The 27,053-nt window shown below is 39.7% G+C and overlaps 2 protein-coding genes across 3 annotated transcripts; one reads left to right on the top strand and one right to left on the bottom strand.

The window, feature by feature from the left end:
* The first annotated feature begins 12,584 nt into the window (after positions 1-12,584).
* Positions 12,585-17,517, top strand: LOC144704819 (uncharacterized). The gene is made up of 6 exons (XM_078577364.1): positions 12,585-13,238; positions 13,325-13,601; positions 13,670-13,928; positions 16,322-16,501; positions 16,894-17,049; positions 17,164-17,517. Exons 2-6 carry the CDS (start codon positions 13,375-13,377, stop codon positions 17,338-17,340), a joined length of 999 nt encoding a protein of 332 aa, XP_078433490.1. The 5' UTR covers positions 12,585-13,238; positions 13,325-13,374; the 3' UTR covers positions 17,341-17,517.
* A 611-nt stretch (positions 17,518-18,128) lies between these two features.
* Positions 18,129-26,348, bottom strand: LOC144704284 (uncharacterized). 2 transcript variants are annotated; one of them, XM_078576646.1, is made up of 16 exons: positions 25,762-26,348; positions 24,102-24,507; positions 23,807-24,032; positions 23,478-23,723; positions 23,236-23,351; positions 22,422-22,517; positions 22,238-22,325; positions 21,887-22,116; positions 21,179-21,363; positions 20,820-21,019; positions 20,169-20,501; positions 19,976-20,077; positions 19,381-19,678; positions 19,125-19,273; positions 18,614-18,898; positions 18,129-18,418 (listed from the first exon to the last, which is right to left on the bottom strand). In XM_078576646.1, the coding sequence occupies exons 2-16, from the start codon at positions 24,401-24,403 to the stop codon at positions 18,239-18,241; spliced, it is 3,036 nt and encodes a 1,011-aa protein (XP_078432772.1). In that variant the 5' UTR covers positions 24,404-24,507; positions 25,762-26,348; the 3' UTR covers positions 18,129-18,238. The 2 variants fall into 2 exon arrangements, with proteins under 2 accessions (XP_078432772.1, XP_078432771.1); XM_078576645.1 differs by having other exon boundaries at positions 24,102-24,480; positions 25,762-26,347.
* Between the last annotated feature and the right edge of the window lie 705 nt (positions 26,349-27,053).

The raw sequence follows: 27,053 nt of genomic DNA, 5'->3' as shown, positions 1-27,053 counted from the left end.
TTCCTAATTTGATGCCCCCAAAGTATCCCACATTAAATGGAGATAGTAAGAATACCCTTTTATCGCTCTAATCTTTTTGGATTATATTTTTGTAGCGGTTTATTACTACCATAACACATTTTTATCTTTCATAAAAGACATTAAATTGATGATCACCTTGTTGTGATAGTGGATCTTCATTGTTCCAGCATTTACAGTATTTTTCAGCGATAAAAGTAAATCTATACTATAATAGGAATTGGTGTACCTTCTGGCCTCTGATTGGCTGACAAAAGAGTGAGAGATAAGAGAGAGTGAGAGATCCCCCCTCTGTGCCACCGCCCCACCCTCCTCCCCCGTCCTCCCGTGCCCCCTCCCCGCCGCCACACTGCCCTCCTCCCCCGGCCTCCTGCGCCCCCTCCCTGCCGTCGCCCCGCCCCTCCCCTGGCCGCCCGCTTCCTCCCGGCCGCCATCCCCTTCCTCGACGCCCGCGCCCCCCCTCCCCCCTCGCCCCCTCCCCGCTGCCGTTCGAGCTAGGTGGAGGTTGACCCGCTCGAGCCGGCGGAGCCGCCCCAGGGAAGCGGGGAGGGGGGTGCGGTCGTCAGAGAGAGGGCAGCAGGACGGCGGGGGGGTGCGGCGGCGGGAAGGGGGCGCGGACGGCAGGGAGGAAGCGGGCGGCCGGGGGAGGGGCGGGGTGGTGACTGGGAGGGGGCACGGGCGGCCCAGGGAGGGGGCGCGGGCGGTCGAGGGAGGGGTGGGCTGGTGGCTGGGAGGGGACGCGGCGGTCGGGGGAGGGCCGGGGCGGCGGCGGGGAGGGGTGTGGGCGGCCGGGGAGAGGCGGGGCCGCGGCGTGCGCACATAACTGCACGGCACAGACCCATGTGCGGTGTGCGAATATTCTGTGCGGTGCGATGTGTAAAATTGGTGTACCCTCCTGGGCTGAAAAGAGAGTGAGAGAGAAGAGAGAGAGTGAGAGATCCCCCCTCCCTGCCACCGGCCCGCCCTTCTCCCCCGTCCTCCCGCGCCCCGCACAAAGGCACAAAATTTGCACCGCACCACCCACAAAGGCACACAAAATTATTTAAAGCGATCATTGCGAGGGGGCCCCACTAGTAACTTGATAAGCATATTTATGTTGATAAAATACCAAGTTTATTAATTTTTCAAAATAGAGAAATTAATTAGTTTGTCTATAGTGACTACATAAATTCACGTAATTCAAACACGCCAATGACTTTTTGGATTTATATAATTCATACTTGGTTGATCCGTTTCATCTCCTCTAATGACTTTTTGGATTTATATAATTCATGCATTAAAATTTATAATCACAAAACTACTTTAAGAAAATTAGAATTTCTTGTCTTGGTAAGTTTGTGGTGACCCACAGATATTTTTATTAATAAATAAAATTTATGGAATTATTTAGGGAGAAATAAATTGGAGTTAGTAAGGAAGTATGTGACCCAGAAAATCAAAACACAGCAAGGTGATTTAATATGTTTTAATTTTTCATAAGTCTGAAACATCAAAGTGGTAAATATATGGATATAGTTCTTATGGGATTCATTTTTCTAATTTGAGATGTTTATAATCTAATTTATCGTATGTACCTTATAGTAAGTGAGTCAGAAATTTCAAACTAACCTGGTTGCCCACAAGAAAATTGATGCATCGACACTGGATCTCAACTTCCCATTGACTCGTATCCATAGAAATACCTCATTTAAAGCTCAGTCTCTCTCATTGGAGCATAAATTCTCATTAAACTGCATTAAGAATAAACATATGTATCTATGATTTCCGACGAACACAAAAACACACACTGCCTTGATGTAGATGTTTCACAATGTCCAAAAGTATTGAATTCTACCTTTTCGTAAATAAACAAATCTGGCATCCAATCAAAATAGAATGGCCTAGACTGTGTGTGTTCTTCCGAGTTGACCATCATGATACTTTGCCATGATCCACATGCCACTGCTACTTCAAATTTGGGTTGACATTGTCCAGGATGAGTTAAACCAGATAATCTGGTTGACCTATATTCCCTGATTGTGTCAGCCCATTAAACCCATTCTACAATCCGTAGAGCCACGCCATGACCTGCAAACTCTTGGTCCTCTATTCCTAGCTCACTCTATGACCCACTAACTTGCTTTCTATTCTAATATGATCATCAGATAGGTCTTTGATTCATGAAATAAATATAAATACTGGCAATTTTTATTTTGTCCTCAATAAATAATTTATTCATGAAATAAAACTAACAAAAATTATCAAAAAATATCCTAAAGATAAAATCATAATAAACTCAGGGAAAATTTCATAAAAAATTATAATTATTTTTTACTCAGAGTAGTTTACATTTAATTATCTGAACATAGTAAACAATAATAAAAAACATATTTTGTGCATGAACATTTCACCTAAATGAATCAGATGTTGATAAATGACATGTATGTGCACAATCTGAATGTACATTATCATCCGTATTGTTGGGTCGATTCCTCAAGACAATATTACTTATATACATTGAGAACACAAAAATATTTACATTATTTCTGTAAAATTTACATACTTTTATACATTAAAATAATTAGACATAGGTGTTATTATGCTTAGGATGATAAAGTTATATTTTTGAAACAAAATTTATTTTTTGTGGATTTAATGGTATCTTTTAGGATATTTCTGACATCATTCTACTAGAGAAATTGATTTTCTGGTTCATAATATAAGTTGTATGAAAATTTGAAAATATATTCACGGGGATATGAAATTTCAAAATTTTAATATATATTGTTATATTTTTATGAAATGGGATTTATTTTGTAAAGATTAATTTTAATTTATCGAAGGTTTTAAAATTGTGCTGCAATGTGTCACCATTAAATTCTATCAAATCATGTCCAATCAAGAGTTTCGGCAATAATTAGCACAACTAATCATTGTGAAAATGGATCATTATGGCATCGCTGATTTCCCAATCATTTATCGAGAAGTTTTTATTTTTTTTTCGCAAGGGTGATATGAACAAACATAAAGAATATAAGATTTAAATTGAAATAAATGCAATTCGAAGATTGAGGAAAAATGATTTAAAAAATCAGATTGAAAAGTCAAAATTTGTTGCAGTACAAATGACTCACACGTGTACATCTATAATTGGTTAAAATACAAATGATGATGACGTGGTACACAAATTGTGTCGTACCATCAGGAAATCATTGGATAATGTTTGGGTATTTGAAAACAAATGACATGCACCAAGATGCCATTTAATATAAAAGTCATAAAGAGAAAAAAAGATGGCTACGTAGCCTTGATAGAAATATATGTGGTTTGCAAGCCAATCATACATTTCATATCTTGTTACATGTTTCTTAATAGAACATATTAATTATAGTGCACGTGTGGAGCTTATAATGAAATCCATCAATATATGATCAGACTTAGTGAATGATGATGAGATTGTAATACCGAGATCACTAGTCTTTAAGTATGTGTCTAAATATTCCTATTCAAAGGATACACGAGAAGGACATCAAAGTATCCGGATCGAATAGAACTATTTAGCCTCATTCATATGATGAGTATGTCAGTTTCCGTAGCCTTTAGTGTGGAGACACTAAGGATAGATCCGAACGAATTCACTGATTTGATACGTACGAATCCCTGAATGTTATTATAGAGAACTGTCAATCAGGTTTATTCACATCATTGTTGTGTAATTGGTCCTCATACGTGAGACACCAAAGACATCTTGTGGATGGACAATTGTACTTTGACTATGACGTATGAGTATCTAATCATGGGATTCTAAATCGTCTTAGTTCAGGTGCATCAAGAAGTTCATGAAGATAAATGAGCGTCAAGATGAGATCGTCCACCCTCGTTAGAAGATGTGTTAGCCCGTGGAAGACGATGGGATGAAGTCGTTGGCCAAGACAATGAAATATCATAGAAGAGTTCTTCAATGATTTCTAAATGCATCAGTGTTAACTCTGATGACCAATTTGGGTTTGGTAATTGACCACATCATAAGTCACCCTAGGAATGTCAAGTGGATAAGGGACTATACATACATGGTAACCGAAGACAAACAAGTTCCATGAGTGAGTTGATGCACACTCCTTTGTATCTTCTAGAGCACGAGGTATACCTTTGATATAGGATGACTAGAGGGAACGCGATGGGATAACGACGGATATAGGGTGTTGGGCGACTAGGGAAAGGGTAGGATAAAACCAGACCACAGAATCACATGATTACTTTTGCGAATTAAATCCGATGAAATAGTGGTGGTGTAGCCCCTTTCCTCGTTGAGGGCGGGAGTATTGTCTTCAACCACCGCGATGATGCTAAGCACCAAAATCAATAAATTCAAACGATCGTCCGTTTGAAGATTTGAAAACTGATTCAACTATTTGATTAAAAATCTTAAATCCAAAGCAAACCCGATGGCGGTGGATGAACTCTCGAGGAATACTGGACGAAGAACACGGAACACTAGAGAGTTTTGGAGTACCTCTGCACCAGATAAGTCACGGCGAGGTTGCGGGGAATTCTCGAAGTGTCGTTGGTGGGACGATCGACGTGCGCTACGACAGGGTGTCACAGATCCAACTGCGTGGTCAGTTGGCGGGGGGTCAAGGGGGGAGTCGCCCCCTTGCGGGATGCGGGGCAGCGGCCCGACACCTGAATGGTATGCGCCGTGACCAGTGTCTGTGAGGGTGCCGAGGGGCACGTCGGGCGTGCGCTGGTGGCTGGGGACTCTGCGGGCACATGCGGACGGACGCGCGGTGGCGAGCGTGGGCGCCATGTGTGGGCGGCCTGCGCGGGCGATCGGCGTGGGCAGCCTGCTAGGGTGGGCGGCGCAGGCAGCATGTGTGGGTGGCCCGCGCGGACAGCCTACGCGGGTAGGGCTTGCGCGGGCGGCCGGCGTGGGCAGCCCGCTAGGGTGGCTGGTGTGAGCGGCCTGTGTGGGCGGCCTAAGCGGGCAGGGCTTGCGTGGGCAGTTGGCGTAGGCAGCCCGCTAGGGTGGCCTGTGCTGGCGGCCTGTCTGGGCGGCCTGCGTGGGCGGCCTACGCGGGCGGCCGGTGGGGGCAGCCTGCTAGGGTAGCCTGTGCGGGCGGCTTGTGTGGGCAGCCTACACGGCAGGGCTTGCGCGGGCGGCCGGCGTGGGCAGTCCGCTAGGGTGGCCTGTGTGGGCGACCTACGCGGGCAGGGCTTGCGCTGGCGGCCGGCGTGGGCAGCCTGCTTGGGTGGCCGATGCAGGCTTGCTAGGCGGACGATCGACGACAAAAATAGCGATCCGAGAGGGAGAGAGGGCTAGGGCAAATCCTCCAAGAAGAAAGAAACTTCAATTCTTGAAATAAATTCGCCAAGTGTTCTTTCGCAACATTGGCCCACATATAGGCCTTGAAGGAAATAGAAAATACAAGAAATGACATAATAAAAAAGTGGACATCGTGTTATCGTGTCACGTCAAAGGGTAGTTCTGGATCTGGCGTTGACGACGTGTCATGATGCGTGATGGGGCGTGTGTAGGTGGAGACGTGACTGATGCCGCTGCGTTAACTTGGCGACAAGTCATGATGCGGGACGTCTCAAGAGACGGTGGCGGCGTGTCCGAAGAAGGTGTGTTGACGTCGTCGCCACCAACCTTGGCACCCCACATGTTGGAGTCTTAACCTATCAATTAGGTGTAATCGATCTAACTTTAATTAATCTATATGATGATATCGTTAATTAATTTGGAAGGCCAATAATGGTTATTGGGCTGTTGGATTCATTAACTAGACTGATACATGGCCCAAGAGAGTCATATGCAAATGATCTTTGGATGTCGGAAGATATACTTAAGTTTTGGGGTTTTATGAAAAATAGCCACTTAGTATAAATAGGAAGGCCCTTGATAACATGCAAATAAGACTAAATGCTATTTTCATCATATTTTTGGGTTTTTAACATTTAAAAACATTAAATTTTAGTGCATGTTATCATGATTTTATGTTAAAACAAAACTTTTCTTAATTTTCAAGAGAAAAAATACTTTTGATAAATAATTAGGTTAATTAACACATTTTAAACATTTTAAAATTGAAATTTATAAGAAATTAAATGTTTTTAATTGACCTATTTCTATGAACAAAAAGAGATTAACAATAAAACTTATGTTAGAAATTAATAAAGCATTTTTCATGCATTGATAAATGTTTTTTACAATTTATTTCAGTTGTTTTTAAATAAAAATTGTTTTTTATGAAACTGGCCCTTATTGGGCCAGTTTAAGCACTAATCGGTGTTAAATGCGCAGGAAATGCACCAAGCCATGCGCTAGCCAATCAGAAGCCACAATAGTGTCTACGGTGTGTGACACACACTTACACAACATCGTGCATGTCGCGCACCACGCGTAGGTTGCATGGACCATTAAGGTGAGACTTAACTCACTACATGTGATGTAGTGAGTTAAGTCGTGCGAAGCTCATGTGGACCAATGGGATTTCAGATACACATAGTTCACGCAAGCCTCGCTCGTGAAAATTGCATGTACGCAGTACCATGCGAATGAAGTCCGACGTGTACGCGCCGCCACGTGGTCCAATCATGGCGCTTCGTTCAACCTGCGTACAAAGCAAAAAAAATGGGTTAGTAACAGAATCGGAAGAACTCGTTCTTTCAATTCTACGGCAATAAATTGGGGAAAACAGGAAATTAGAAACCGGTCTTGATTTTTAAGCTTGAGGAGCCTGGCTTCCTTGACAACTCGAGAACAACCTAGAGTGCATTTGGAGCTCGAATTGGACAACAATTCCAACGATCCAGTGCTGTATTCTACCCCAAAATTGGGAAAAACAGCCTGGCTTCCTTGACGACTCAAGAATAACCTGGAGTGCATTTGGAGCTTGAATTGGACAACAATTCTGACAATCCGGCGTTGTATTCTTCCCCAAATTTCAAACATCAAATCGTGAAAATCTGGTTGTTCGTTGCGCAGAATTCTTTCAAGTTGATTCATAGATCATTCCTGATATTTCTAGGCTCAATTTGAATTCAATTTACACTTGATTACATGCTCAATTTTAGCAATTTCATAATTCTATTTAGTTCACGATTTCGTTTAAAATAATGTTTTCAATTATTTTAATCTGCAAATTTCCACTGTTTTCGAGTCGTTTTATATGCATTAGCTAAGGATAAATCATGTCGAATTGCGATAACTTGAATTTTAAAAGTTACAAGGTTAGAGACAAGCTACACACATTTTCTATTACTTGAGTGAAAAAATTCATATCAGTTAAGTTTAGAGTTCTAAACCCTAATTCGATAAAAAATGAATTTCACCATTGCCTCCCTAGGGTTCGACCCCGTACTTGAGCACTAAGGGATAAATAACTTTTATTGGTTAAGTTCAAAAACTGTTAAATCATTAAAAGCACATTTTTTGAGCTTATCAGCCTTGAACGAAATTCATCTAGGCCAGATTTTTAAGGGGGCTTTCCCTTCATCTCCCTTCTCCCCACACCTCCTCTCCACTCCCAATGTGATCGAGACTACATTAAGGTGATGACGGAGGGTTGAGGAAATTCAACATACCGTGGATTGCATGGATATGTCTAGAGGCTGCACACTTGAGCAGCATGAGTCGTCTCGCTCTGGGATTCAAGAAATCATGGAATGCAATCCAGACACAAATTCCTTATTTATTAATTTTTATCGATGTCGTTACGATTTCATTTAAGTCTTTTTCTGCATATCATTTTGAATTCTTCATCCAGATCTAGGTCTCTAGAACCCAACAAGTGTGTGGTGACTGATGGAAATATATGTGGCCGGTAAGCCAATCACACATTCCACATCTCGTTCCATGTTTATTAATATAACATATTCATTATAGTGCACGTGTGATACTTATAATGAAGTCCATGAATACATGATCGGACTTAGTGAATTATGATGAGATCGTAATACGGAGATCACTAGTCTTTAAGCATGCGTTCTAAACATTCTTATTCGAAGGATACGCGAGAAGGAAATCAAAGTATCCGAATAGAATAGCACTATCTAGCCTCACTCGTATGATGAGTATGGCCGTTTCTGTAGCCATTGGTGTGGAGACACTAAGGATAAATAGTGGGTGCTCTTTAGTGAAAATAGTTCATTGAATTGATCTGTACGAATTCCTGAATGGTATTATACCAAACTGTCAATCAGGTTGATTCACGTCACGGTTGTGTGAGTGGTCCTTAGACCTGAGACACCAAAGACGTCTTATGGACGGACGATTGTACTTTGGCTATGGCCAACGAGTCTCTAATCATGGGATTCTAAACGGTCTTAGTTCAGGTGCATCAAGAAGTTCACGAAGGCGATTGAGTGGTCAAGATGAGATCGTCCACCCTCGGTATAAGAGGTGACAGCTCAAGGAAGATGATGCGATGAAGTCCTTGGTCAAGGCAGTGAAATATCGGAGAAGAGTTCTCCGATGATTTCCGAATGCATCGGTACTAACTCGGTCGATCGATTAGGGTTTGACAGTTGACCATACCCTAAGTCATCCAAGGAACATCAAGTGGAAGAGGGATTATACATACACGGTAACCGATGACGAATAGGTTCCATGAGTGAGTCGATACACACTCCTTTGTATCTTCTAGGACACGAGGTGTAGCTTGGCACCCACGTGTCAGAGTCTCGACCTATCGATTGGGTTAAATCAATCAGACATTAATTAATCTGTATGATGATATAGTTAATTAATTTGAAAGGCAAATAAAGGTTATTGGGCCGCTGGAGTCGTTAACTAGATTGATACATGGACCTAGAGGGTCACACGCAAATGTATTTTGGACGTCGAAAGATATACTTAAGTTTTGGGGGTTTTTATGAAAAAACCCACTCAGGGGAAGACCTTGAACGAAATTCATCCAGGCCAGAATTGTTCAGGGGCCTTTCCCCTTCTTCTCCACTCTCCCCACACCCCTCTCCATGCATGATGTGATCGGGACGACGTAACGACGCCGACGGAGAAAGAACGGGGCTCGTCAATGAGAAGGAGGAGATATGACGTGCCAAGGACCGCATGGATACGTCTAGAGGCTGCACACGTGAGCAGCTCGACTCGTCTCTCTCCGGAATCCAAGAAACCACAGATGCGATCTGTGGAAAGGTACACGTTTTAATGATTTTGTTGATGCCGTTCGATTCGTTCAAGTTTTCCGCTGTGAATCTTTTCTATTTGTTCATCCAGATCTAGGCCTCTAGAACCCAACAGTGACACACTGTAATATCATAATGATTAAAAATAGTAAAAAAGTGCATTTTACTTCTTTCCTCTATGTAGAAACCCATGACGCTCTTATCGTAGTTGATCATGGAAGATGAGGTGATTATGCCCATCATTAAATGAATGACTAATTTTCTAACCATCAACAAAAAATGAGGAAGCGACATAACCCATTATGAAGAGATAGAAAACTGAATGGCCAGGATTGATCCATCTTCAAAGCTTGATATCTTACAATCCAATAGTCTGTGTGAGCTAAAATTTTGAAGGTTGCTTCTTATTCGACCCCCCGTTCCTATACATTTCCTCTTATCTATAAATAGATACATACATCCTTGTAAAATTCATCCTTAAGCTTGCTTCCTACACTTGTGGGATGATTGAAAGATAGTGAGTTTCTGAGATCCGACAAGCTTGTTCTTGGTGTCTTTTATGTGTGAGAATAAGGGGAGCTTACCTGCACTGGCGAATCACAGTGATCATAGCAGAACGTAATGATCTATTGTAATTATCCTTACCTTACTTTGGTTCTTTTTTGCATCAAGGTTAGATTACTACCATTTCACTGTCATGTTCCGCAAGTGCATTATGTCTTCATATCATCCAATCGTCTGACCACTTTCACGTTGTTATAATCGTCATATCGCTTACATGACTTGCTCTTTTCATCACGTTGCTCCTTTGTATTTTCTTGATACCGTCACTCCATTCTCGTTCTCAACCATTCTTCTAAAATTCTGATTATCACTATTTGTTATCTAATATAATTCTTAATTTTATTACTAATTATTTCCCTCTCACCTTACATTTCTTGGTCACTCAACCTTATACTTTTTACGGATCTCACGTCATCTCATTAATAACTTTTAAAGAATAATTAATCCTTAATTATTGTTACTGGTGGAGATGATCTATACTCATCTGACTAAATTTACTTAGTGAGCACATGCATACATTTTATTGATTAAACTAAAAAATCCAATGATGAATTAAAATCCTAATTTTTGAGTATATCAGTCATCACTTTTGGTCTTTACCTATACTAAACCTAGGTCTCTTATATCCTCTCCTTCTAAGTCAGATTCATAGTATGAAGGCCTAGCTTCATCTGCAAATGAACATTACCAAACTTATCCAGAGAAAAAATGATTGAGTTAAATCATAGAAATGATGGCATATCACATTAATTTCAATCAAAGAGTTTCTTAAACCATAAACTGATTTCATATATATATATATATTATACACAATCATGCACTCGTAAAGTAATTAGACCAATTTAAGGGACATTAATCACATGTTGTCCATGATCAAGTATGAAATATCCTCCTGTAATGGGTTAAATGTCATGGAACAAGAAATTCATCTCCTCCCATGGACAAAGGTCAACGATAATCAGATAAAAAAAATCAAAATTTATGTTTAAATGAATTAGCAATTTATGAAAATCATCAATTAGTTGGTCAAACCTTCTATCATTATGTAATACATCTTATCCAATTGAAAACTTCAAATATTGTATGATGTTTTTGTCCTTTATAATTTATTAACATTTATTAGAATTAAATAATAATATTATATTTGATTTAAGGGAATGTTAATGTTCAGAAACTTGTATCATATTATTTGAATATCTGAAAACACAAGTTAAAATACAAAACCTTTTGGGGCAAAAGGAACCTTGAGTCTTTACTAAACCGACATAAATTAATTTTAAATTACTTTATATGAAAATGGATAAGAATCCATTTAGAAAGATAAATATTTCCACTTCTTTAAAAGATTATTATTTATTCATAGATCAAAATATTATCAAAACTATGAAATATGTGTATACCAATTATCCTAAAGATAAATATTTTTATTTAATTAAATTGGTCTTCATGATCTGCATGGGTAGTTAATACCAATTCCTTTTCTCTTTTCATGAGTAAAATAAGTTAGACACCTTACAGCTTCAGATGACCCAAAACACTGATAAATCTCCAAAATATGACATTATGTTACTAAAAATTTGCTAAATTATTTGTATATATCATTTAATTTAGTATTAGGTATTTTTAATGAGATTGGAAATTGAAGAACTAGCACGAGGATATCGGAAAAGTTCTATTAAATTCGAAATTATTTATTTCAAAGAATTATTTTCATGAATATTAGAAGGTAAAATAAATAAAATATTAAAAATGAAATAAAGATAATTGGATATTGATATCTAACGATGTCAGCTCATGAAGAAAAAAAAAGAATACTAACAATGTCGACTGCCTTATTTGGAAATTAAATTATAAAGTGCACCAATATTGACTGCTAGAAAAAAATGATCACCAAAGGACACTAAAGATGAGGATGAAGATGCAAAAGTGATGTCACGCCTCAAGTCTGTGCTCTAGGAGTCTAGGTTGACATGTGATGTCATCTTATGAAGGACCTCCACAATTTTTCAATAAACAAGAAGATGCTTATTCCATTGAATGAGCTGGAATTTTCAATCTTTGGCCTTTGATTGATAGTTGTGGAATTCAAACGGCGCTTTGTTGTACTCCAACATTTCAGTAAATCAAAGAATGACTTGCCGAAGATTAAATAATTTTTTACAAACCCCTATCTTGTTCCTTAATTTTCCCAAGACTCATGATCTATACTCCATCAATGAAACATCAAATTAACCCGAAAACATGCAATATAGATACAAAATAGTAGAAAAATAGATTGAATGGTGCAACAAAAGTATATAGTCTATTGGTAAACAAATTAATATTAATCTCATGTTAGAAAACTGAAGAAGTTAAGGTGATATAAAATTATGCTAACTAGCTCACAACATAATAAAATGTTTTGGAGTGTTGGAAAATACGTTCTTTATTTTGCAAAACCATACTCTGGTCATGCTGAATTTTTAGTGCTGGAAACACCAGTTAAACATGCTTTGAAAATACAAAAATCCATAAAAAATAAGAATATTCATTTTACGTTAATAATTCAAATAAAAAGTAATAGGTGTAAGATGAAGTTTAAAATTTAGATTGATCACCTACTCAAGTTAAACACTTTCAGAGCACATATGAATATCATGTGATTTTAATATGATTTCATATTACCAAACACATTTAAACAAATGGAAATATACAAAATTGACTAATAATAAATATACTGTTCTCCCATCATATAAAACAAAAAACATCACATTAGATATTTTTTATGGGCAGCTGATCATTAAATTTATAAACTTGGAAGAGGAATGAACGCACTACATATAAAATAATGGTGTACTAAATGCTATATTCTAAACCATACCCATGTTGCCCAACTCTTCTAAAATCGAACGCGAGTTCAACAATAACCCATCTTTCCCTCCATCTCTCTCTCTCTATAATTTCTCTCTCTCAGGGCAAGTTTTTCTCTTCACTCTGGCGCCGATTGTCGTGCAAGAGTTTGAAAAAGTTCACAGAGCGCTGTATTAGCGAGAGAAGAAAGAAGCTGTGAGGAAGAAGTGAGAGAAGCGGCCATTGGAGGGAGTAAGACGAGCTTTGAATGCTCGTTCTTGGCGGAAAAAAAGAGAGTTTTCTTGCGTTTGCTCGCTGGATTGTTCAAATAGAGAGCTACCCACAAGAAAAGGAGGAGAGAAGGAGAGGCTCCGAGGTGGGTTTTGGAGGAAACCTTCGTCAACGCAGTCTAGGACAGGTGTCTTGTCTTGGGTGATCGTCGGAAATGTGCTTTGGATCCGATTCTTGCGGACCCATTTGACGTTTCTCTCTCTATACTTCTCTCTCTATCTCTCTCTGTCTCGCTCTGCGTTTGCACCTGTGCTGGCCTTATGCCGGATGGAGATTGAAGAATGCCCATGGGAGAAGACCCAAGAAATTTTCGTTTTTTCTAGAGAGAGAAAGCTTGAAAGAATTGGGCACACAAGGAATTGGTGAACAAGGAAGGAATGTCAGAGGAGCTCTGCTTCATTGCCAAGGTTCTCTCTTTCTCCATCTCTATCTCTATATCTTATTTTGAAATGTGTGAGATTTTCTGAAGAAGATGAATCGGCTATTATTGCAGAGTAAAAGTGAAGAGAGTTTCTTCAACCACGGAACCAGGAAATCTCTGAAATGCAGCTTTCTCAGGAGGCTGTCGTCATCAAACCACCGAAGAAGACTTCGATCTCTCTCAGAATGATCATCCTTGTCCTATCCATGGCTTTTGGGATTTACATCTGCATGATCTGCCTTAGACAATCCAACCTCCGTAGCCATGAAAATTTTGTTCAAGTAACCGTGGGCAGAAGATGTCCAAGTGCCAATCTCTCGCACTATCCCAGGCCAAGAACTTTTGACCGGTAAATTTCAAATTAATTAAACTAAATCAAGTTTTTTTTTTAAATTTTGTTCTTGTGTTTTTCGGCAGGAGAGAGTGTGCATGCAATCCGGTCAAGTTCTTCTCGATTATTTCGATGCAGAGATCGGGAAGTGGCTGGTTTGAAACGTTCTTGAACAGCCACATGAACATCAGCTCCAATGGGGAGATTTTTTCAGTTAAAGAGAGACGGAGTAATTTCACGGCTATTAAGGCCACTCTTGATAAAGTTTATAATCTTGATTGGATGAGCAGCGCTTCCAAGAATGAGTGCACTTCTGCTGTGGGATTCAAATGGATGGTTAACCAGGTATGCGAGCCTATATGTTTTCACATTTTTTTTTGAAGATAAGAGGAAGATCACCCTAAATCAGTGATCAACCAATTTTCATAACTTTTTTTCTTAGTTAATTTCGTCCTTGAATTGAATACTCATGGGATACTTGGTCTCCGTTGCCAAACATGAAGGAAAAAAGTTTTAAAAAGCTTTTAATCCTCTTCCTAATAAGTCGATATTTGATAATTCAACACGTCGACCAAAAAATTCTATTTAATATTCTTGGAACTAATTCTCTCTATCATCTTTTTTTTCTTCTTTCAGCAAATCATGAAATACTCAGATTTGTTTGAAAGCTGCGTTGCATTTTCCTGTTGTTTTTTCTCCCTTCTTGCTTGATCAGGAGATAGGATCTGACAGAAGCACAAAATCCCTCTTGTTCAGAGAATAAGGTCAGTTTTCTTAAGGACATGTCGTCGTATTGATGACTAACAGGGGCAGAACACAAGCAAAAGACCCATAGCGAGTAACTTTAATTCGAAGAAAAAAGATAGAAAGAAAAAGAGGTGGCTTTTTTGGCTATTATCCAAGAGGGTTTGGAGCTTTCCGATTTAAGAAAATCAATAAGACTATCCAATTTACTTAGCAACCTACAATTCATATAGTTACGCCTCTCCGAATACTTTCAAAGTCACTCTCGCTGAGAGAATGAAGTCTATTCTGGAAGAATCACAGCAAGTCTCCGATCCTAACGAAGTCATTTCCCCAAAATCCAATGAACAACGACAATTTCTCAGGATTAGGCTGCAAATTTGTGGCACCATAGTAGAATCAGTATTAATTGACCTAAATCGCGCCATTACTGCTGGGGTGGGGATGAAGACTGCTCTTATCTGTTCATTGAATGCCCATTTGCTTGAGTGGATTGGGCCAGCCAGAAGACTCCAGTGTTGGATATTACTTCAGATGAGGCCTTCTGGCCCTCTCTTCGGGCAGAGCATTCAGAAGAGAGGCAGTGCGGGCAAAGCTATTCACAGTATTATGGGCTATCTGGCTGCATTGTAACGAGACCATTTTCATGGGGAGGATGGCATCAATGGATGGCGTCAGTCACATGGAGGGTCTTGTCTAGGGCTGGTTTAGAGAGACCTGAATGGGGGTCCCGATTTCAGCCATGTGTAGCACGCGTTTATATATATATACACCACTGGGTTGACCTCCGATTCTGGGTGATCTTCCCTTTAATTTAAAAAAAAGACTATTACTGCTGCCCGGATGGGCCTCGACCTCCGATCCATGAAAATGGAGAATGTCCGATCGTGTTTCTTGGTTGAGTTGTAGAGGATATATGAAGGTCTTTCAGAACCTGAGGTTTCTTATTATAATAGTCTTCATTTGAAAGCCATCTCCAGGTGCTTATCAGTTTGTCTCCACATTTTTGTGAGGATACTGTTTTATTTGAGTTATTATCTGTACTCCATAATTTATTTATATCTAAAAAATAAGCGTTTTTTTAATAATTGCGTCATAAATGTTTAAGTCTCTATTCTTAATAGAGTTTATGGAGAGATCATAGAGATACTTTGTTTTTTTTCCAATCTATGCTTTTGTTTTCTGCATTTTCTCTATGCAAATGGAAATCGTATGAAAAGCTGAATTGTTTCTGTTTGATCCATTTCTTTGAATATTATGAACTTTATTTTAGAATAATCTGGGTCTCTTATAACTCCAGTTGATGATACTATTCTAATTCCTTTTTTTCTTCTTCGTTGTTCTCTCTGTGTCTCACTTTCTCTCTTTTTCCATGCTACTTTCTCTCTATTTCTCTTCTCTCTTTCTTTTCTTACCACTTCCCCTCTCTGTTGCCTCCCTCCCTGTTTCTTTGTGGGTCTTTCATTCCCTACCCCTTTTTCTACCCCACTTGCCACTCTCTCTCTCTCATATTTTTCAACGTTACTTTCCTCTCTCTCTCTCTCTCTCTCTCTATTCCTCCTTTCCCTACTCATTTTTCACACCGCTTCTTCTCCCTCTTTCTGTCTCCCTTTCTCTCCCTTCCCCTAATCTTTACTCGTAAGCTGCTCTCTCTCTCTCTCTCTCTCTCTCTCTCTTTCTCTCTCACCCTCCTTTGCCCTCTCTCTCATTTTTTTGCCCATAATTTTAAAATAAAGTTATCGCTCCCTTTCTCTCTTCTTCTTTCGCATATCCTCATTATATGCCACTTCCTCTCTCTATCTCTATCTCTCTCCCGTCTTCTTTTGTCCTTTGTCACCTTCTCTCCCATTCTCTTTCCTGGTGCTGCTTCTTCTCTCTCTCCCACCTACCTCTTTCTCTTCCACATCACCCCATTTTTGCCTTGGCTCTCTATGTATATCTTATCACTTTGTCAGGCACACATTTAACACGAACGGTCCTGTTGTCTTCTGCAGGGTCTAATGGAGTACCACAAAGAAGTTAGCCAGTACTTCAACAGGAGGAGAGTTCTGCTGATCTTCCTCTTCCGCAGGAATCTTCTCCGGCGGATGGTTTCCGTGATCGCCAACTCCCATGACCGATTCGCCAAGCTCCTCAATGGAACCCACAAATCCCACGTCCACTCCATCAATGAGGTCAATTCTCTTCGGTTTTCATCATCAAAAAAATTCAAAATGTGGCACTTAAAGGAAAACTTGTTCTCTGATGACGACTGTGGAAATGGATAACATATATGTGTTCTTTGAGGCGGGAAACTTCAATATCTCATCTCTTAAATGTTATTGTTATCATATACTGTAAGATAGACATTAAAGGATTGATATTGTCAATGTAATCCAATATTGTCATCGTTATCTGGGATCCTCAACGACCCTGATAATGCTCGTTAGTTTTTTTTTTATGGAAAAATGGAAGATCAACCCAATAATGCTAAAAATTGTAATTTCCTATTTTCTGCGATTCTGCTTAAAAAATTTGTAATTTTTTCATTACATTAATAAATTTATGGGTAGTTTTCCGATTACAGGCAGCCATTCTGGCCAGTTACAAGCCTGTGATCAACACCACTCTCTTGCTCTCTGATCTGAGAAGATCAAAGGAGTTGGTTGACCAGGCCTTTGACTTCTTCAAGACGAGTCGTCACATCATCCTCTATTACGAAGATCTTGTCAGCCAGCGGAGTGTGAGTCAAATATTTTTTCATTTTTTCTCTCTTTAGTTTGTTGATTTCCTCGAAAGGAATAACGTTGTATGGTGAGCTGATCTTGAAAAATTGTGGGGTGGTTCGGGGCTGCAGCAGAAGCTGCTGGAAGTGCAGGACTTTCTCGGAGTGCCTCGTCGGCAATTGTTCAGCCGCCAAGTTAAGATCCACACTAGACCGCTCTCTCAACATATTAAGAACTGGGATGCTGTTATCAATGCAATCAACGGCACCGAGTATGAGAAATTCATCACATCTGACTACCACATGTAGGTCATCTCTCTCTCTGACTCTCTTTCACTCTGGAGTGACGTTCAATGACCTGTTAGAGGCCATGTTATAACAATGCCATGTTTACTTTCTAACTGGTTAAAAAGTCCCCAAAAATGGGAAATGCTTCTGGTTATGTGCATCTACAGCGCTTACCAGGGGGACCTGTGATTTCCTTCATTTGCATTCTTCACTTCAGCAGTCTCTAGGTTAAGTTAATATGGTAAACTCTACCAGAACCCTGAAAAAATTTACAACGTTTAGCAGCCATCTCTCTCTCTCTCTCTCTCTCTCTATATATATATATATATATATATATATCTAGATGTATTATATCCTCTTTCTCTCACTCAATATCTCTCTGTCACTTTGGGGTGTCATTCAATTGTGTGATGAAGGCCATATTGTAACAATGCCATCTCTACCCTCTCATGGGTAAGAAAAAACCCAAACATCGTAAAATTATGGTTCTGTATTGTTCCAGCATTTATTATCCAGATTTATGACTTCTTTCATCTGCATTCTTCACATCGCTAGACTCTGGCCCGAGTTAAGATGGAAACTCTGCCCCGAGTACGCAGAAAAACCTTGTTTTATTATTATAAATTTTAAAATATAAAAACTTTGCCGTATAACATTTATTCATCCAAGCTGTGGCATTCTTTTCTTGTGTTTTTCACCCCTTCGACGTCTGAGTGGGGTTTAGGTACCAACTCTGCAACCTATTATCCAAATTGTTCCTGTGATTCACTGTTGTACACTTTTGTGATTAAGATGAATGCTATTGCAGGAATATAAAGAACACCTGACTTCCTTGATGTAATATGGTAAAGATGGCATCATTGGGTAGAATTGATGCCTTTTTTTCTGTACAGTATGGTTAACATCCCAAATGAGGGAATCAGTTTTTGTCTCCTGGAGTTCTTTGGATAACAAAATGGTCAACAACCCGCACAGTTTGGAGAGGATCTGGTGCAGAAGCTGCCCTCCATTTGCTAGGAAATGCACGCAAATAGCTCATTTGGTAAGGGGTCTTCGGCTCCAAGTCCCACCTATGGTCCAACTCCCATTCCTTCGGAACCTGAAAAGGAGGAACATAGTTAAGGATTTAAGGATTACGGTTCAGGGTTTAGGATGAAGGATCTAGGACTCAAGCTTCAAGGTGTAGGATTAACGGTTTAAGATTTAAGATTTCGAGTTTTCAGAAAAAACAAAGCAATTAAAATGTAGGATTTAGGGTTTAATTTTTGGCCATCTACATGGAAACAGTGATCACCTTGTCGACAGCAAGTGTGAAGACCTCAAGATTACCATCGTTGGTTATGTGAAATCGGGTGAATGACTTGTAGTTTGCAATGCGGAGGGAGGAGAAGGCCTCGTCAAAGTGGATTCCAAACCAGTTGATACAAACGTAGAGGTAGCTGCCGAAGATGAGAGATACCACTGGAGTTGAAAACACCCAAAAGTACAAGAACACAGAGGCATAATATATGATGGTCCCCCCTCTGGGAAGTGACAGAAACCCTTTCTGGCAGATTGTGCTCCTCGTCACAGCCATGACCTGTAAAGTAACGCAGTGATTATGATGATGATGATTAATATTTAAAAGATATGATGATGGTGATGATGATGATTAAGATGATTGAGGAAACGATAAAGAACTAAAATAATAATGAATGATGGGGTTTAGAGAAAGCAGACTCCTTGATGATCACAACTATGATGATGTTAATGATGGTGATACTATGGCCTATGATGATAATTGCGATGAGATACTTGATGACAACCTCTGGTATATCAAAGGCCGACATGAGATACTTGATGCAGGCGGGGTAAAGCCCAAATGTCCACCGCTCTATTCGAGCTCGGAGTTCAGTTGGATCGGGGAAGTGCTCGCTTTCGATAGACTGATACCACTTATAGAGTGTATGATAACCTGCTCCAATCAAGAAAAAATATATGAACCAGGAATTGGACTTCATTATTGCTATTTGAGGGGAAATCAATGAAAAGGAAAAAAAATCAACTTAGAGTTTTCCTGACCGGAAGATGCCAAAAGCTTGTTGCCAATGCACATCTCGATTCCCAACTCCATCAATAACAAAAGAACAAGTGCCGCAGCCATATGGGCAGAAACATGGAGTCCTCCGATTATGATTCTCTTCTTGGCAGATAGTTTTGGAGGGACAAACAAAAATGATACTATAGCCAAACCCAGGAACCCACTCAACGATACATAAGAATGCTCCAGCATGTACATGAAGGCAGTCCACATGGTATTGGAGAAGCTAATGATGCGGCCAGACACTGAACTCACTTTCAATAATTGGTCAAGATTGCACTGGAGGATAAGATAAATGTGTCAGTTTGTTTGAAAGCCTGCCAAATTCCCGGAGAATAATTTCAAAAGAACAGGAAAAATGTTTCAAAATTTACACCCTAACCACAGACAAATTTGCAATCTCCTATCAACCTATTTAGGTAACCACGGAATGCAGGTATGCCATTTCCGCAAAGATTGAGCCCAGGAATTTTTATGGCATTCATTTTTATTAATTTTAATGAGATTGAAGCAAACAAACTTTAGAAGTTTCTCACAGAGTTGTGCAAGAAAAATAGCAGCGGCTTTTGATATCACCTGGGGAAACATAGAGAAGACTAGGATGAAATAAATAATTCCCCCAATAATGTCGAACTGCCAATTCTTCTTCCGGAACTTGAGGATGTTACCCAACGCCATCTGCATCATATTTTACCTCAGTCCACTGCTACATTACACGGTATCAAAACACATCACTGAATATGGATATGATTGATGGATGAAGAAATACCCGGTTAGAGTCATCGAAAGACGGATAAGTTGCCTGACACTCGTAGGAAGTCCCTTGGAACTTGGTAAACTTTCTGAAAACATGAGTGGGATGGAGAAAGGCGCCACCACAGCCATTGACCAGCAGATTTGGCACGTGTGGGGATCTATCTGTGGAAACAGACGAATGCCTCATGTAATGATGAAGATCACCTGCCATGCGAAGCTTGCACCTTCCTTTCAGATAGTCGCGTATCAAGTGGGCCACATTCTTCCCAGTGTTCTCGTTCCAGTACCAGTCAAGAAGCCAATTCGGCTCATGGGTCATGATGATTACCGAATCGTTCTCCTTGATCTTTGAAAACATTGTAAACATTTATGTCAGACGACAGGGGGAAGTGGGCATTCTCTACTCTAATAAAGGTGTTTTAGACAAAATGTAATCTCCTCTCTGCTTATTAAAGTCAGATAGAACATAATGAAAAAGCAAGCTCTTTATTGTGTTTCTAGTTCTATATTTATTGGCTCCCAGGGCGGCAGAGTCGTCCGGTCAACCTGTCTCTATCTCTTCACGGTGTTTTTTAACAATTTAAAAAGGCAGGAACTTTTTATATTTTAACAGAAGGCTGAAAATAGAAATAAATGAGAGAAGCACGAGGAGATCGTAATTTACTTTATTTTGGGATAAGTCTGCGAAGAACTTGAATTGATACACATCAATGTCTCCATGCAGGGCCTGGTCAAGGCCGAACACCCACCATCCTTTAGGAAGCTGTAGCGCGAAGTAACTCTTCTTCTGAGGCACCATCCATCCACCCAGCCAACTCTTGTGACACACATATCTAATAAAAGTGTTGAGTCCATCAAACCAATCTGAAATGACAATCTAGAATAAGTTATTGGAATAAATATCCTACGATCGGATAGAATTTCATCAACTCATTAGAATCTTCGAAATCAACAGAGAACATCGGACGTACAAAGAAATTTTGATCAAAGAAGCATTGAACTTATTAAGATAATTGCACGAACCATGGTTGCCTGGGATGATGAAGCATTGGGGCCCGTGATAGCTTTTTAAATCCTTCACTCCCACAGGAAGCTCTGGCTTGTCGATGGCAATGTGCTCTGGTCTGTACCAGGAGGGTGGTTGTAAAGCACTTTCAAAGGGGCAAAACAGCCGCCTTTCATATGTGAATGTTGAAGGATTCGGATATCTGCCCAGTGAAAAAGGTTAACAATAGAAAAAAAAAGATGGATAACTTTCTGTTACTTCATCTTAACTTTATCGCCAAAAAAAACCAATCAAGGGTTTTGCATTAAGGGTTTAATGCATTAGGGTCTGGGTTTCACTCAATGTTTATGAATTAGGGTCTAGGTTTTTGTCACTAGGTTTTGTGTTTAAGGTTTGAGGTAAGGGTTGTGGTGTTTAGTATTTAGGGATGGGGTCAAAGCGTTAACGGTTCTGGGGTTTTGAATTAAGGATAAGGGATTAGTGTCTTGGGCCTAGGATTTCACACTATTCCAACAGTTTGATTAGAAGCCAGTCTTTTTTCCAAGGTTTACTCAAACTTTGAGCAAGAGTCTTTTTATCCTTGATTGGATGTATTCAGAAGCGGACATAGAAAAATAATGAGGTTGCCACATACCATGGTTAGAAAAGTCAAAAACAAATTCTACATAACCTTGATGATACGAGAGAAAAATGAAAATCTGATGACTCAAATGGGAAAAACTTACGCTAGATCTCCTCCAATCAGAAGCAATTGTCCACGTGGCAACGATTGAACCGAACCATTATTCCTGGCCCTGATACAAGGCTGTGCAAGCAGCTTAGCCACCGTGTAGGTTGAATTCCCTCCATCTCCAGTGTCTGCAATGAAGTCAAACCAAAAATCTTCTCTATCGCTGAAATGATCATACAAAAGTTCACCTTCCCTCATTTCCTTGTCTACGTTGCTCATTGCAGCCTAATTCACAATGGAAACAAGATAACTCTTTTTAGAAAACCAAATAATAACCAGCAAAAATTGGAATGATACTTGCACTATAAACCCTAAAAGCCTTGAAAATTGAAAATTGGAAATTTACCTGCATCATACGCATGTCGAAACGACCTAAGAACAAAGTCACAGACACCAATAGGTCAAAGACTGTCTTGAACAGATCAGCTGATGTCCTGTCACATTTGGATATTGGTTCGCCAGAAAAATATCAAAATAAGTAGATAATGATGAACGCGTAAAAAAATGTGAGCTTTCTGGTGGAAGCTTACCCTGAGTACCAGGGGACCATGTCCAGAAAGTCAGGTTTCATCTCTTTTTTTAGCTTTTCATTTTCAGATATCGATTCAGGATGTGTCAGAGCCCACCTGATAATTATGCATGTAAAAATTGTCATTTAAAATCATCACTAAGGTTGGTGTTACGATCCTCATCAAGATCGTATCTAGACATCTAGAATTATATTGATGGAGAGATGGAATAGGTAAGAGAAAATAAGAGAGACAGGTGAACACCCCTCAAGAATTACTGGATCAGTAATTCTTGCCTTCACGATGCTGGAATCCAGCAGCCGTGCCAGAACTTGACTTGATCATTTGCTTCCTTCTTATGTGGGTACAGTCCTTATTCAGGACCCTATCAATTGGTTGGAGGACAATGAATCATCATATCATCATTGCCATCCTATATATATATATATATAAGAATGTCGATGACAAACTTATCATCATCATTGCCATCCTACAGCAAGACAAATGACGGGAATGATGATGGATCTTTATCATCCTCTCATCATCTGAAACAACGCGATAGAGGGGCCGCATTAAGAGAGAAAAAAATGTATTAGACAAACAAAATTACTCCTTTTGTCATCAACTTTATCATTCGTCCACCTCCAGGATGAAATTACAATGCTGATACGTCATCATCATTCATGCCTGCGTAAGAATGACGATGACAATGACAACTTAAGCCATCTTAATTGCCATCCCAGAGAAGACGAATGCCGAGGAAAATGACAACTCATCAAGGACAGCAAACCCTAATCATGACGATCAATAAACTGAGAGTACAATTATGACATACCCTGAAGACCTCTCCACAACATAATTAGCCATGTAAAGACCAATAAATGTTGCCCAAAGTGAATAGAGAGGTGATATTTCGTCTGATGGGCCGGAGCAGGATCCGCTACAAACCAACTAACATAAAATAATCAAAATATTAAAAAAAATTGTTAAAAAATACTAAAATGAATAGTACTTTCCCCTAAATGACCAAAATATTAAAAATAGTTAGCCAAACAAAAACACTGAACTGAATAGTACCTCCCCATAAATGACCCATTTTGATAAAAGCGGATAATCAGATGCAGATCCGACTGGCGCAAACCATGATGAACAAATCTGATCCTTGAATTCATGCATCCGAAGTATCTTTGATATCCATGGGCTTATATCCTGCTTTAATGAAAACCAAAACCAGCCTGAGCTTTTTCTTTCCAGAAAATTCTTCCTCACTAAGGCACGGTTTCCACAATGACTGTAGAACACACAACAGGCAATACTAATAACCTGCATAAAAGATATTAAAAGTATCATCTTAATGCACTGCATAAGAATTTTTATTTGAAGTGAAAAAAAAAACTTCTACTTACTGCGCAGTTCTGGAGAATTGCAAGAATTCCAGGCCGTTTCCCTGCGACAGGGGCGACAAGCCCAATGTACCAGAGACCGAGAAAGACAATGTGGAAAATAAGAAGAAATATCACAGATGAAATGTACACAGTGAGGAAGAGAGAGAGATTCATCCTCATGTCTACACCCATCGACTGGAAACTGGGAAGATGATATAGAGCAGCAATGAAGATCCATGCAACATACCTAAACCATACATAAACGTGAGATGTTTTCTTAAAAAAAACGAAAGAGAAGAGAAAGAAAAAGACATACCATCGACTAAAATTGGAGTAGCTAGGTTTGATCGTCTTGCCTATGAATGGAGATGAGAAGAAATATAAAAAGCCAATTAGGCACCCATACATTGACCACCACTTGATGTTGATGTCTAACTTCTCGATCAATGTATGGATATTATCAGTGGAAATGAAGAACAGGCAGCCGACGACGACTGCTGTCATCGCATGCCGTGAATGCTCGTGCGGGTAAGGGTATTTGTGTGTCAAGATTGTTCTCACTCTTTCCATTTTAAATCCATCAAACAATGGAGAAACAGAAGGCATATTTGAGCCCATTTACTCTTCCGAGGAGCGAGCAGAATTTTCAATAATCCTTCAAACTTTTGTGATAAGGTGTTCACTTATGTGAGCCGCTGTAAACCATGAAACAAATCAGGAATCTGAAAAATCATATGGCTACATCAGTTATATATAGAAGAAAGCAAAAAGATGCTATCTTATAGCCGGAATCTAATCATGAAATTGAAAGTACCAAAAATTACCAGAGGCATACTACGTGAACAAAAACAGTACCTTAAAATTATGAGGTTACATCAGTTTTAATTGGAATAATGCACAAATATTTTTCGTTCCATTAGGAGTGCAGTCATGAAGTTGAAAGTAACAGAAACTATTAGAGACATAGCATATAAAAACAAATCAGGAACCCAAAAATTAAAAGGTGATGTCAGCTTTACATTGAAGAATAAATAAAGATGTCGTGTTCTATCCAAAATTCAATCATGAAGAAATAATTACTTATTCAAAAGGGCAGGTTAAGACAATTTGAGAGAAATCTATCTCCAGAATGGTATCGAGAGGATGGGATGGTAAAAAAAAGTTAAAACGATATAAAGTTAACCATGGACAAGTATCTAACGAAGCACAGATGTATGGGTAAAAAAAAGTGAACAGGAGCACCGGAACTTGAATTTAAGAGTTTTTTCTCGGAATTTTAACTTCATGTAATAACACGTGACTTCATGCAGTCAACTGAATTTTATATTCGACGGATAAGAAAAACATTTTCAAAAAAAGTCTCTGGAATAAATGATTGAAGCCACGCCGTGTCCGGAGAAAAGGAAATATTGCTGAAAAACACTCGGTCGATGAAGAAATAGTCGAATTTTTCTTCAATAAAATTTTGGTTTCAGGACTGAAAAAAAATATTTTTTCTTCAGGATGTAGCTTCGGAGGAAGAAAAATGGAGAAATGCTTAGCATCGTCAAGACACTATGCAACGCTGATAATAATACCGGTCAGAAAATACAAAACCATAAAAGTAATATAAAATCAAAACATCGGGAGATCATCTCGACAGTTAATATCGTTAAATTGATTCCGGATGCTCCGTTTATAGCAATGATGTTATATGTGGGGCGAGGATACCCAAAGGATTATTCTAACAAAAATTCGACTCGGAAAACGGAAAGTCAACAAACACATGCACTGAAATAGAACTTTTTTACTTCGTTTATTGCTGCGAAAAAAAATCTCACCCAAATTAGAAAAGACAAATTCCCAAAATTCCCATCTTGATGGTTTGAAGAAACGCAAAGAAGTATGAGAAATTCAAGCTCGATGATAGAAAGGCGGACCAAATCAATACATTTTCGCCGGGAAGATAGAGATAGAGAGAGAGAGAGATAGCTTACCGCCTTGAAGAAGATTGAAAGGGTGGGGATGAAATCTTAGAAGGATTTCTTCCGCTATGAGAGAGGAATCTGGGAACGTTTGGAGGGAACAACAAAGGGCATATTCCACTCAGCGAGAGGGAAAGATCGGAAAGAGAATAAGATAAAATGGAATTGGATTTGAAGAACCCGGATTGATTACACGCGCAGTTTACCGATTTCACCACCGCCTTCTCTCTCTGACTTCCCTGCGCAGGATATGGGGTCAAAGAAATGGGAGACCCACCTAGAGAGAGAGACCCAGATCTTTATATAGATGGGTAGAGAGAGGGAGAGATAGATAGATTGATTAATAGAGAGAGAGAGATGGACGAAGAGAGAGGGAGAGATAGAGAGAGAGAGAGACGGAGAGATGAGAGAGATAGATAGAGAGTGAGAAAAGATTGAGAGAGAGAGAGGAGGAAGAGAGACCCCGATGGTTAGAGAGAGAGAGAAACCCAAATGGTTTGAGAGAGACCCAGATGATTAAAAGAGAGAAAGAGAGACCCAGATGGTTAGAGAGAGGAAGAGAGAGACCCAGATGGTTAGAGAGAGAATGAGAGAGACCCAGATGGTTAAGAGAGAGGAAGCGAGACACCCAGATGATTAAGAGAGAGAAATAGAGAGACCCAGATGGTTAAGAGAGAGGAAGAGAGACACCCAGATGATTAAGAGAGAGAAAGAGAGAGCCAGATGGTTAGAGAGAGGAAGAGAGAGACCCAGATTGTTAATGAGATGATGAGAGAGACTCAGATGGTTAGAGAGAGAAAGAGAGAGACCCAGATGATTAGAGAGAGGAGGAGAGAGACCCAGATTGTTAATGAGATGATGAGAGAGACCCAGATGGTTAGAGAGAGAAAGAGAGAGTCCCAGATGGTTAGAGAGAGAAAGAGAAAGTCCCAGATTGTTAATGAGATGATGAGAGAGACCCAGATGGTTAGAGAGAGAAAGAGAGAGACCCAGGTGATTAGAGAGATGAAGAGAGAGACCCAGATTGTTAATGAGATGATGAGAGAGACCCAGATGGTTAGAGAGAGAAAGAGAGACCCAGATGATTAGAGAGAGGAAGAGAGAGACCCAGATGGTTAGAGAGAGGATAAAAGAGTCCCATATGGTTAGAGAGAGAGAGGATCCCGCACGCCCCCCCCTTTCCCGGAAAAAAGGGAAGCCCTTTTCTCCTTTGGGGGGCCACTTTCTCTGAGTCTCCGCCACTAACTTTCGCTGACCCCACCCCCCTATCTAGCCGCCACGTGTCACTTATTACATCATATAAT

The sequence above is a fragment of the Wolffia australiana genome, chromosome 6 (genome assembly GCF_029677425.1).
Source record: "Wolffia australiana isolate 7733 chromosome 6, ASM2967742v1".
NCBI classification, from domain to species: Eukaryota; Viridiplantae; Streptophyta; class Magnoliopsida; order Alismatales; family Araceae; genus Wolffia; species Wolffia australiana.
The sequence above is the reverse complement of the archived record's forward strand: the minus strand, read 5'-3'. Positions and strand labels throughout refer to the sequence as shown.

Excerpts from the sequence above, each read along its gene's own strand:
- LOC144704819 (XM_078577364.1), top strand. The coding sequence starts at position 13,375 with ATGCAGCTTTCTCAGGAGGCTGTCGTCATCAAACCACCGAAGAAGACT. Across the intron at positions 13,929-16,321 it reads TCAAATGGATGGTTAACCAG|GGTCTAATGGAGTACCACAA; the intron begins GTATGCGAGCCT and ends TGTCTTCTGCAG. Across the intron at positions 17,050-17,163 it reads ATCTTGTCAGCCAGCGGAGT|CAGAAGCTGCTGGAAGTGCA; the intron begins GTGAGTCAAATA and ends TCGGGGCTGCAG.
- LOC144704284 (XM_078576646.1), bottom strand. The coding sequence starts at position 24,403 with ATGGGCTCAAATATGCCTTCTGTTTCTCCATTGTTTGATGGATTTAAA. Across the intron at positions 19,679-19,975 it reads TCTTCTCTATGTTTCCCCAG|TGCAATCTTGACCAATTATT; the intron begins GTGATATCAAAA and ends CTTATCCTCCAG. Across the intron at positions 19,274-19,380 it reads CAAGCTTTTGGCATCTTCCG|GTTATCATACACTCTATAAG; the intron begins GTCAGGAAAACT and ends TGATTGGAGCAG.